Source organism: Hippocampus bargibanti, linkage group LG08 (assembly GCF_051943395.1).
Source record: "Hippocampus bargibanti isolate YZ-2025 linkage group LG08, ASM5194339v1, whole genome shotgun sequence".
Classification (NCBI taxonomy): Eukaryota; Metazoa; Chordata; class Actinopteri; order Syngnathiformes; family Syngnathidae; genus Hippocampus; species Hippocampus bargibanti.
This window is the reverse complement of record NC_142741.1, coordinates 6,673,531-6,685,058: the sequence shown is the minus strand read 5'-3', so window position 1 is coordinate 6,685,058 and position 11,528 is coordinate 6,673,531. Positions and strand designations below refer to the sequence as shown.

The 11,528-nt window shown below is 40.6% G+C and overlaps 1 protein-coding gene across 2 annotated transcripts in view; it reads right to left on the bottom strand.

Moving 5' to 3' along the window:
* Positions 1-11,528, bottom strand: part of glsb (glutaminase b) — a 39,067-nt gene that overhangs the window by 6,648 nt on the left and 20,891 nt on the right. Inside the window, exons 8-15 of one of the 2 annotated variants that reach the window (XM_089001898.1) lie at positions 11,448-11,480; positions 11,313-11,371; positions 9,355-9,421; positions 8,389-8,439; positions 7,232-7,408; positions 5,137-5,268; positions 3,823-3,915; positions 1,846-2,543 (exon numbers count right to left, since the gene is read on the bottom strand). In XM_089001898.1, the coding sequence (XP_088858024.1) occupies positions 2,400-2,543; positions 3,823-3,915; positions 5,137-5,268; positions 7,232-7,408; positions 8,389-8,439; positions 9,355-9,421; positions 11,313-11,371; positions 11,448-11,480 (756 nt within the window). In that variant the 3' untranslated portion in view covers positions 1,846-2,399. Of the gene's footprint in view, positions 1-1,845; positions 2,544-3,822; positions 3,916-5,136; positions 5,269-7,231; positions 7,409-8,388; positions 8,440-9,354; positions 9,422-11,312; positions 11,372-11,447; positions 11,481-11,528 lie in introns of those variants that run through there. The other variant, XM_089001897.1, reaches the window with a different exon arrangement.

The following is an 11,528-nucleotide window of genomic DNA, read 5'->3' as shown; positions in this document are numbered from 1 at the left end:
CATATATATACCCATATATATACCCATATATATACCCATATATATATATATATATATATATATATATATATATATATATATATATATATATATATATATATATATATATATATATATATATATACACAGGTACAGGTAACATCAGACTTACAACCAGCTTGATTTACGACCACCCCTACTTAAGACCACGACCTCCTGACCCACCAGAGGCGGGAGTTTGCGAGTCATTTAGCCTCCGAGTCTCTATTCAACATTTTGAATGGATTTCGACTTACAACCAGCTTGACTTACAACCACCCCTACTTAAGACCACGACCTCCTGACCCATTTTTTTAAATTTAATTATAAACCTGGCACCGCAACGCACTAGCAGGCCTGCAACCCGTATGATAATTTTGGCCAGCCAGCCAGCATCTCACTGTCACACAGCAATCAACTGTGTGATGGCACCAGAGGCGGGAGTTTGCGAGTCATTTAGCCTCCGAGTCTCTATTCAACATTTTGAATGGATTTCGACTTACGACCAGTTTGACTTACGACCATTTGGTAAAAAGGAACTCGGTCTTAAGTCGGATGTTGCCTGTATATACAGTAAAGTCTCGTTATATCGATATCGGATATATCGATAGTCCCGGTTATATCGATACTATTTCTATGCACGCACGGACAAAATTACATGCAAACAGGTTCGGATATATCGATAGTCCCGGTTATATCGATATTTTTTCGGACTCCTTTGAATATCGATATAACGAGACTTTACTGTACATATATACAGTATATACATAAGGTATATATCTGCCACAGTCAAAGAAAGAAATGCAGAACATGATGGAAGTTACAACAGTGACTTTTATGTAGACATTCTGTACAAGGTATACTCATGTGGACAAACAAAAAGAAAACCAAAGACAAAAATAAAATAAATGATGAACATGGAAATGGAGGGTTGATTCATTCAACAATTCCTAATTATTGATTTTTTTTTCATTTTAAAAAACCCTACATTTCCATTGTACAGACAACCGAAAGACACAAATCAACAAACAGAACATGTAACATGGTACAAATCTGTGATTTGACATAAGTGCCATACAAATTATAGAGAAAAAAAAAGTCCACGCAAACAGTGAGGATGAAAAGTTGAGAAACCAAACCAAAGTATTGAAAATTAGTCGGTCGGTTTATTAAAAAAAATCATTTTGGAAATTAACCGCTAATGATTACAAGCCATTAAAACAAGGACGTCTTCCCAAAGACGTCCCATCAAATTCTTTTCAAATCAATCTTTTTGTCCCGCACAAAAAAAAATTCACCAAAAACGGTCACAAGAGCCTGTAAAAAAACGACCCACAACGACACAATAGCAGCAGCGTGAAGTGAAAATTGGTGAAAAATCAGCACGACCCGACCTTTCCGTTTTCCAAAGTCTTGCTGATTGCAATAGTGAGAGATTGAGGACCTATCGTGACTGACGGATGACGCTCGACGCGCACCTGAGGAATAACACTAACCTGAGAGAATACTGATGAAAAAGGAGTTAGCTCCGCCCCCCCCCCCCCCCAAAAAAAAAAACGACATTATGTACCCCCATCCACCCTTAAAAAGAGTTCAGAGGAATCTCTATAATACAATACAGAATGCGCCTGAGTATGAGGTACCTCAGCTTGCATCATAGCTGAGAATGACTCCTAATCTTTCTCTTCAACTCAAAATCGATGCTGATCTCGAATTTAACAGATAAATCGGACATGAAAATAATCAATGGGGAATTTTACAGTAGAGAGGGCTGCATTCCCATCCAAACAAGTGCTATGCGTTTTTGAAGTCAGTATGTATTCCCCCCCCACCCCCCACGGCAAAACGTGTACCGCGGCTCAATAAAGTTTAGCGAATACCGCTGGAGGATATTAGCAAACCCAAATGCCCCCGCACACAAAGATTAGCTAGCGTGTTGAATTTCCCATTGAATGAGCAAGCAGTTCGTCCGCCATTTTTTTTGTTGTTGTTGACAACCTTTCAAAAGTTGATTTTACCATTTAAAAAAATAATAATAATAATATTGACGCGCTAGGTTGACTCAACTGAGAACACCCTGTTCCGATTTTCTGTGAATCACTGAGTACGCCATTTTAATATCAACGCGCACGCTCGCCATTGTTTAAAATAGTAGCTTGTAGCAAGCGTGTCAGAAAGTGACGGCGTCGCGTACGCGCTAAGGCAACTAGCGGGTCGGTATGAAAACAAATAAAGGAGAGAGTAACATATCCCATTTGTGGATCACAAATTAATGAATAAACAAACAAAAACAAACACGGTAGTAACGGCTTCATAAACTATAAATAGTCCTCCAAGCGGCATAAATATTTGAGGGTGGCGATATATTTTGCGGCTACGACTTATTCGCTGACGTTGTCCATCCTATAGACTACAGTGGTGGAGGTATCCTGGTGCGATTCGGTGGGCGAGACTTTTTTCCAAAAGGGGGCTTTCAGGGCGAGCTCCTGTTGGAGGCTTTCATAGTCCATGGGTCCCCGGAATGGCTGCGGTGTCAATCCACAGGAATAACACGTTAGTTAGAAAATCGGAGACGGGGGGAAAAAAAGGGGGGGGGGTGACGTGATCCGTCCCGCCCTCAGCTAGCATCCGCGGAGCATTCACGGAGCTTCAATTTGGTCGAGTAGAAAAAATAAACCCATAAAGAAACCACGAAGAAAACATGAAGTCGGGTGAATATTTTAAGAACGGAACGATGTGGACACTGTGCGAATCGTTTATAGCACAGGTGTCAAAGTCAAGGGCCGGGGGGCCAAATCTGGCCCGCCTCAGCATTTTATTTGGTCCGCCAAAGCAAATCAAAGTTGTGAAATTCCATGCTCATGTATTGAGCTAGGTAGCTAGTGAGCGATCGAGCTAGCTAGCGAGAGATCGAGTTAGCTAGCTGGCTAATCCCTTACACCACAAATTCCATGCTCATCCATCGAGCTAGATAGCGGTTAAGATAGCTAGCGATCAAGCTAGCAAGCAAGCTAGCGATCAAGTTAGCGATCAAGTTGGCAATCAAGCTAGCGGTCAAGCTAGCTAGTGATCAAGCTAGCTAGCGATCAAGGTCGCTAGCTAACGATCAAGCTAGCTATCAAGCTAGTGGTCAAGCTAGCGAGTGATCAAGCTAGCTAGCAAGGTAGCGATCAAGTTAGCAATCAAGCTAGCTATTGATCAAGCTGGCTAGCTAATGATCAAGCTAGCTATCAAGCTAGTGGTCAAGCTAGCTAGTGATCAGGCTAGCTGGTGATCAAGCTAGCTAGCCATCAAGTCAGCTAGCTCGTGATGAAGTTAGCTAGATAATAATCAAGCTGGCTAGCTAGTGATAAAACCTAGCGATAATGCTAGTTAGCAATCAAGCTAGTTACATCACGACTAAGCTAGCTAGCGATCAAGCTAGGTAGTGATCTAGCGAGCTAGCGAACTAATTTGTGAAATTCCACGATGCTAGCTAAAGTCCGTACCAAAATTACAAATTGTCTCATGTAAACCACAATAACAATCATTATTATTGACTTCAAATTTGTAAAGTACTTCTTTATTAATTTGTTGTGCGTTTATATGTAACGTGGAGGGGATGAAACATTCTAATGGCTTCCCCAAATTCATAACAGCCTCCCGAGAGGAAACCGTAACTACAACGTGGCACGCGGCAAAAAAATGACTTTGACACATCTGGTCTATAGCGTGTTTTCAAACGTTTATGGGCGGTTAGCATGTGCGCGCACACTCGGGAAGAGGCTCGGGGTGGGTTAAGTGGAGGGTGTTGCGTGTCCTTACCCGCTGTTCTCCTCCCTCCCGACGAGGATCGTGTTTCTTGGCAAAGTGCCTCAAGTTATCGTAGTTGTGGAAATTAAAAAGTTCCACCAGGTCCTGCAAAGCAAACGAAAGATTGGACAACCATTCTCGTCATCATTTGAATTGGCGTGAATAAATAATCTGGGACGGCTCCCAGACACGCACGCGAAGTTTAATTTCTAATAATAATAGTAATAATAATAATAATAATAATACATTTCATCTATAAGCACCTTTCAAAACTCTGAAGGTCACTTTACTCAAAGGATAAATTTTGCAGCGGGTGAGCAGCGGCCACACGCGCTAGCGTTCACTCAACCCGGAAGTAACTCAAATAGATGGAAAGCTAGATAGCTAGCTAGCTAATAGATAGCTAATAATAATAATAATAATAATAATACATTTAATTTATAGCACCGGCAGCCACACGCGCCAGCGTTCACTCAACCCGGAATTGACTCTAATAGATAGAAAGCTAGCTAGATAGCTAATAATAATAACAAGAAAAATAACAATAGCAATAACAATAATACATTTAATTTATAAGCGCCTTTCAAAACTCTCAAGGAGACTTTACAGTCACAGGGTAAATTTTGCAGCGGGTGAGCAGCGGTAGCCACACGCGCCAGCATTCACTCAACCCGGAAGTAACTCAAATATATAGAAAGCTAGCTAATAATAATAATAATAATAATAATAATAATAATAATAATAATAATAATAATAATAATACATGTAATTTATAAGCGCCTTTCAAAACTCTCACGGTCACTTTAGAGTTACAGGACAAATTTTGCAGTGGGTGAGCAGCGGCAGCCACACGCGCCAGTGTTCATTCAACCCGGAAGTAACTCAAATAGATAGAAAGCTAGCTAGCTAGTTAATAGATAGCTAATAATAATTTTATAATACATTTTATTTACAAGCGCCCATCAAAACTCCCCAGGTCACCCCACAGTCACAGGACCAGTTTTACTGTGGGTGAGCAGCGTTCGCTCAACCAGGAAGTAACTCAAATAGATAGAAAGCTAGCTAATAATGATAATAACAATACTTTTAGTAACAAATCGGATTAGTCAGTTTCCCAAGGGCACTGTGGCACTTGCCCAACTAGGACAAAAAGTTATTTCAGTGTCTTGTCAAATGAATGGAGATATTTGGTGACTTTTGTTGCCTAGCGTTAGCTAGCGCGCAGCGTACAGAGACGCTAACGTTTGAGGAGTTTGACATTGAGGTACGTCGGCGTTTTCCCGAAGGCGCGTCCAACGTTCGTCCTACTGGCGAGTGGCATCGTACCGTGCAGAACTGAATCCCTCGGACCGAGTTGCCCAGTTTGTCCAAGGGCGGCGACCAGCACATGATGCCCATCACGTTGGGGACCACCAGCAGGATGCCGCCCGCCACGCCCGACTTAGCCGGCAGACCAACCTAGCGTGGCAAAATAACAACAACAAAAATAATACAAAAATTGAACGCTAACTTTCGGCTGAGACCCGGCGCATGCCGCCACTCGTTTCTGGGCGTGTCGGAATGATCGGAATCCAGTTTCAAGCGCTCGACGTGGAATGTGTAGAACCACGTGACAGACGGTCGCCATTCTGGAGGATGTGCAGAAGATGACTAGCTGACATTTTAGAGATACATTCTGTTACATTTGTATCTCAGGAGCAGCGCAAGTATCTCCGGGTCAATTTGACCCATTGTATTGACCCGTGACCTGTAATATGTTCCATGGTTTATAAATTATATGTTATATGTTGTTAACTAAGCCTGTAAACGTGTGACTTTTAACACTGCTGCGCTCTTTTTGAAATGGGTCAATTTGACCCGTTGTGCAAAAATGTTTTTGTGGTTTCTAAATCATACCGTTCTTAACTAAGCTTGTTGTACACATGTGACTTAACTCTCCCCCCACCACTTTCTAAATGGGTCAGTCTGACCCGTTGTCAAAAACGGTCTCTTTGGTTATAAATCATGTTGTAAACTGAGCCTGTAAACATTTGACTTTAAACTCTTTCCCCCTTTTTTAATGGGTCAATTTGACCCGTCATCAAAAATGTTCTAGTGGTTTATAAATCGAATCGAACAAAGCCTGTCAACGTGACTTTTAAGTCTCCTCTTTTTGAAATGGGTCAATTTGACCCGTTGTCAAAAAATGTTTTTGTGGTTTCTAAATCATACCGTTGTTAACTAAGCTTGTACACATGTGACTTAACTCTCCCCCCACCACTTTCTAAATGGGTCAGTCTGACCCGTTGTCAAAAACGGTTTCTTTGGTTATAAATCATATTGTTGTTAACTAAGCCTGTAAACATTTGACTTTAAACTCTTCCCCCCTTTTTTAATGGGTCAATTTGACCCGTCATCAAAAATGTTCTAGTGGTTTAAAAATCGAATCGAACAAAGCCTGTCAACGTGACGTTTAAGTCTCCTCTTTTTTAAATGGGTTAATTTGACCCGTTGTCAAAAACGTTCTCATTGGTTAAATCGTATTGTTAACTCAGCTTGTACAAGTGTGACTTTAATCCCCACCCCCTTTTTAAATGGGTCAATTTGACCCGTGGTCAAAAATGTTCTCGTGGTTTATAAATCAGATCATTGTTAACTAAGCTTGTACAAGTGTTACTTTAATCCCCCTTTTTTATGGGTCAATTTGACCCATTGTCAAAAACACTAATGGTCTATAAATTGCATCGTTACCTAAGCTGGTAAACGTGTGACTTTTAACTCTTCCCCCACCCCTTTTTAAATGGGTCAATTTGACCCATTGTCAAAAACGTTTTCATTGGTTATAAATCGTATATTTGTTAACTGAGCGACATGTGACTTTTAACTCCCCCCCACCCTTTTTTAAACGGGCCAATTTGACCCTTTGTCAAAAACTCTCGTGGTTTATAAATCGTACCGTTGTTAACTAAGCTTGTAAATGTGTGACTTTTAACTCTTCCAATGCCCTTTTTTAAATGGGTCAATTTGACCCGTTGTCAAAAAACGTTCTCATGGTTTATAAATCGCATGGTTGTTAACTAAGCTTGTAAACGTGTGACTTTTAACTCTTCCCCCACCCCTTTTTAAATTGGTTAAAATGTAATGTATTATTATTATTATTATTAATTTGACCCGTTGTCAAAAACCACTGGTGTTTTAAAAATTGTACCGTTGTTAACTAAGCTCGGAAACGTGACTTTTAACTCTGCCGCCACTCCTTTTTAAATGGGTCAATTTGACCCGTTGTCAAAAATGTTCTTATGGTTTATAAATCATATCGTCGCTAACTAATCCTCAAAACATGTCAGTTTTAAATCTGTTTTTTTCCGCCTCCTTTTTAAATGGGTCAATTTGACCCGTGACGCAAACATCAAAGTCATACAACGGCTCGTTTTATACTTACGTGGAAGGCAAACTGTCCGGAGAAATCGTACATGCCACATGAATGCATGAGGCTAAGGGTGTTCCTGACGGCCTCGGGGCTGAGGACGCGCTCGCCCGAGATGGGGCAGATGCCGCCGTTGGCCAGCGTGGCCGCCATCACACTAGCGCTCTCGCAGTTCACCTCGATGGAGCATAGCTGAAAAGGGGGCCGGGGAGGGAAAAAAAAGAAAAAAATAGTGATACCTTGGCTTACGAACTTAATTGGTTCCCAGACAGAGTGTGTAAGGTGAAAAGTGTGTATCCCAAAAATTAATTTCCCATAGGAATCCATTAAAATGAGAATAATCCATTCCCAGGTCCCCAAAAAACATATTTTTCTAATTTTCTAAGCCTTATAACTACACAAAATATACCTTATTTTATGTATAATAAATGTGCTATGGTATTATAATTAAATAAATAAACTACTATATAATAAAGTTGTCTTATTTACCTTTGTGATGGTCGATGGCTTGATGGAATGGTGTGGCCGGTTTCATCAGCATTAAACACTTGATGAGGAGCATAGGCTTCTTTCACCATCTTGAATAATGATCCCTTGTAGGTGCTTTCTCTGTGATAATTGTATCTAGTTCCTCATCAATTGTGTTTTGTTTAGCTGGGTTGATAGCTTTTTGCATCAAGTGTACAGATGGCTTGTGCGGGTTGTTTGTGGAGCCTGATTGATGGGATATTTTAACCTTGCAGTCTACACTCTGCCTTTGAACTATCAAAGTTGAAACTCTTTCAGTGTCGTCTGCCTGTCTCTTTAATGTTTAAACCACCTCCCCTCACTGACCAATCACGTGGCTTTAACCGAAGACTGGGGGCAGGGACTAGAGGCAGCCATTTTGTTGGAAGAATGCCTCAATGAGTGAACGACACATCACTCATTGAGGCAGCGCCGTGTTTGAAAAAAGTTTGGATGCCAAGGTAAAAGTTTCATAAATTTAACGTTCGTAAACCGAAAAGTTAGTAAGCCAAGGGGTTCGTAAACCGAGGTATCACTGTATATTGTTTTATTATGTTGCTAAAGTCCAACAAAACTTGCTGTTCAAACGATCGCCAAATAGAAAGTGAAAACAAAATGTCCGCCGAGAACAAATTCGGTTGTAAATGAAGCATAAGTGATCCCACCTGGAAGTAAAGGTCCAGCACAGACGTCATATCTGTCCCCTCAGGAAAACACTGTGGAGGAGGAAAAGGAATGTGTCTTTAGACAAAAAATGCGACTGTTGTGTATGTTACAGGTCAAAATGAGAATACAAAATAAAAGTGACGCAACATCGTCCCTTTGTCCTTATCGCCATTGTTTTAATGGGCACTTCCTGTTCTGGCCTTGAAGGTGTGACGGGCAAACACAACAAAATAATATGACAACACCCGCATGAAAACGGTGGTATTATCAAAACATAATAAATCAAGAGGAACGAACAAACGCTGAAGCTGCCCGTAACACCCTCTGGTCGTTACGGTAGCGTTTAATTAAATGTGCCTTCAAAATAAGATATGCCGCAAATACATTTTCCTTCACATTGTAACTTCCCAAAAACATTTTTTTTTTTAATTATCCACTGCCATTCAGAAATTTATTCGGGAATTGAAAATATGACATTGAGCGCCATTCCGCAATTTGTTCGGGTTGTTTTTTTCTTGTTTGGGTGCCGATAAAGCGCTGGTAATGTTTTTTGCCCTTCCACAAGGGGCAGCATTTGCCTTTTTTTGTCCATGTTAGCGCTTTGTTCCAGCTAGAGATGTTGTTAAAGTGCAATATAAACCAATATTGCATTGCCTTTTGTACTGCCGCCCCCATTTCAAGCTCACATAACTCCAGACCCATATCATTTAGGAATTAACTGTTTTTCTGGTGAGGTTTCTTACGCTGTATTGAATGTTTATGTTATCCTAAAAGTAAATATTCTGTGGGTCATGGAATTTGAGTGACAATGACAAAAACCCTGGCATTGGGGTGGACATTTTTGTACATCGTCCGGCAGTGAATTAGTTAATTTTTTATGGCTAATTTTACTTTTTCCCTTTTGAATCAGACTACCGAAAAGTGCTGAGCTTTTCCGCTTCCCGCATTACAAAAGGAGGTCAAACCTTTTTTTCTTTCAAGTAGTAGCCGATGGCAAAGTTCCTGTCTCCTGAGTCACGCTCCGACTGGAATCTGTTACACAAACACAGCACGGCCATTACTCTGCTATCAATTGTGTGTGTGTGTGTGTGTGTGTGTGTGTGTGTGTGTGTGTGTGTATACGTGTGTGTGTGCTTATATGGAAATTCCCCCGTTGCTCCCTCTCCCTCCCTCATGTGGGTCCCACATGTGTACAGTGCAGCTTCATGTAACCATGTGACCAATACATTTAAAGGACAACCAACACCATTTTTTTGTTTCCTAACCGACATCAGAAAAACGCTTTATAGCATCTAAAATACCCAAAACACGCAGGCTGATATTTTTAGTCAAATGCAAAACACCAATAAAATAACTTAAAGTGTCCCAAAACTGCCACAAAATAAGCTGGGCAGATTCGGAAAGTCCCTCCCCCTTGTTCATGACATCACGCCAGGATACTCCTTCACAAACTGCCTTGCTCCAGAATCAAAACAATGGTATCAGAGTTAAGATTCGGAGAAGATTCTTTCTTGTTACTCATCCAGTTATGAATATGATTCAAATAGTTCTGAAGAGGAAAGCATAAATGTTTGCAATGGATTAAAGAAGTCCTTCCGTATCAATTCAAGCCATCTGGACTCCAATGTAGCGTCCAAAAAAATGCACAAGATGACGCAGAAGCTTTGGAAATAGGCTGATTTGTCCACTGGGAATTTGTGTAAACTTACACCTTCTTTATGCGTGTTACCGCAATTGGCTGCGACACACAACGATTCACCATCGCATTATTTATGTAGTTTTCCTTCTAATTTCGCGATCAACAAGGTGTTTTCAGACGGAAAAAAAAGTACCCAAAATGCATTGTGTCGCTTTCTCGATCACGGGCGTTCCCTCCGTGACGTCACTTAAGGGATCGTCATCAACTCAAAAACAAGACTTCCTGAATATTAAGCGTGAGTCTTAAAACGTAAAATATAGCTATATGCGGTGGAATCGTTGTAAAATGCGTTCAGTAGAAGTCATCTGAAGTGATTTTACAAATTACAAACACAACTTGTCCGGGTGTGTCGGTTGTCCTTTAATACAGTCAAAGCCGGGTTTTCAACCATAATCCGTTCCAGAAACCTGTTGGAAAACTGATTTGGTGGAAAATCGAAAACATTTCCGATGATAATCAATGTCATCAATGTCTTCTTTGCTTTTTAAATCCCCGCCAAACACATTTGCTTTTTAACTCATTCGCTGCCGTTCCCGAATTTATTTGGGAATTGAAAATATGACATCCCGAATCCAGATTTTTTTCGGTTTAGTTTTTTTATTGTTTGGGTGCCTATAAAGCACTGGCCATGGCCTCTGGCAATGTTTTTCCCTCCCACGAGGGGGGCAACATTTGTCTTTTGGACAGCCGCCCCCATTTCAAGCTTAGATAACTCGAGAATCATATAACTTAGGAATTAACTTTTTTTGGACGAAAGAAGAGATTCTAAGATTTCTGAATTGAATGTTTATGTCGTCCTGAAACTCAATATTCTGTGGATCCTGCAATTTGAGTGAAAATGACAAAAACCCTGCCACTGGAGTGGACACTTTTTTTGCACATGGTCTGGCATTGAATGAGTTAATAAAAAACTTTATTCAACAACATTAATGTGTCGATCACAATGAGAAGCGACACCAGGAAGTGATGTTGAAAGAAGCAGAAGAGAGTCGAGTGGTGCATTCAGGTGCACTCAGTTTGCTCGAGACCGCATTTACGGTTGTAAACCGAAACATAAAAAATCTAATATTTTGGGGCGAGAAACGAAACGTTCGAAAACCCAGTTTTGACTGTATTTGTACAATGCATTTGAATACAAATGGATATGTGTGCATGTGGATGTGATTCACAAGAGAAACACGGACGCCAGTTCATTTAGCGGTTAGCCATTTTTCAGTGACTTACGTGGCGTTGCTGAACCCAACATACTCGTTTCCCGCCATGTCCTTCAAGAAGTTCATGACCTGATGGGAAACAAGCAAACTTGTTAGGCCATTTTTTTCCCAACAACAACTCGGATCGGCACGTGATTATACTTACATAGTCAAATTTTTCCGCGTTACCTTCACCTTGCTGAGGGAAAAAGAAAAAGAAAAAAAAGCAGTTACACGTCTTTTTTTT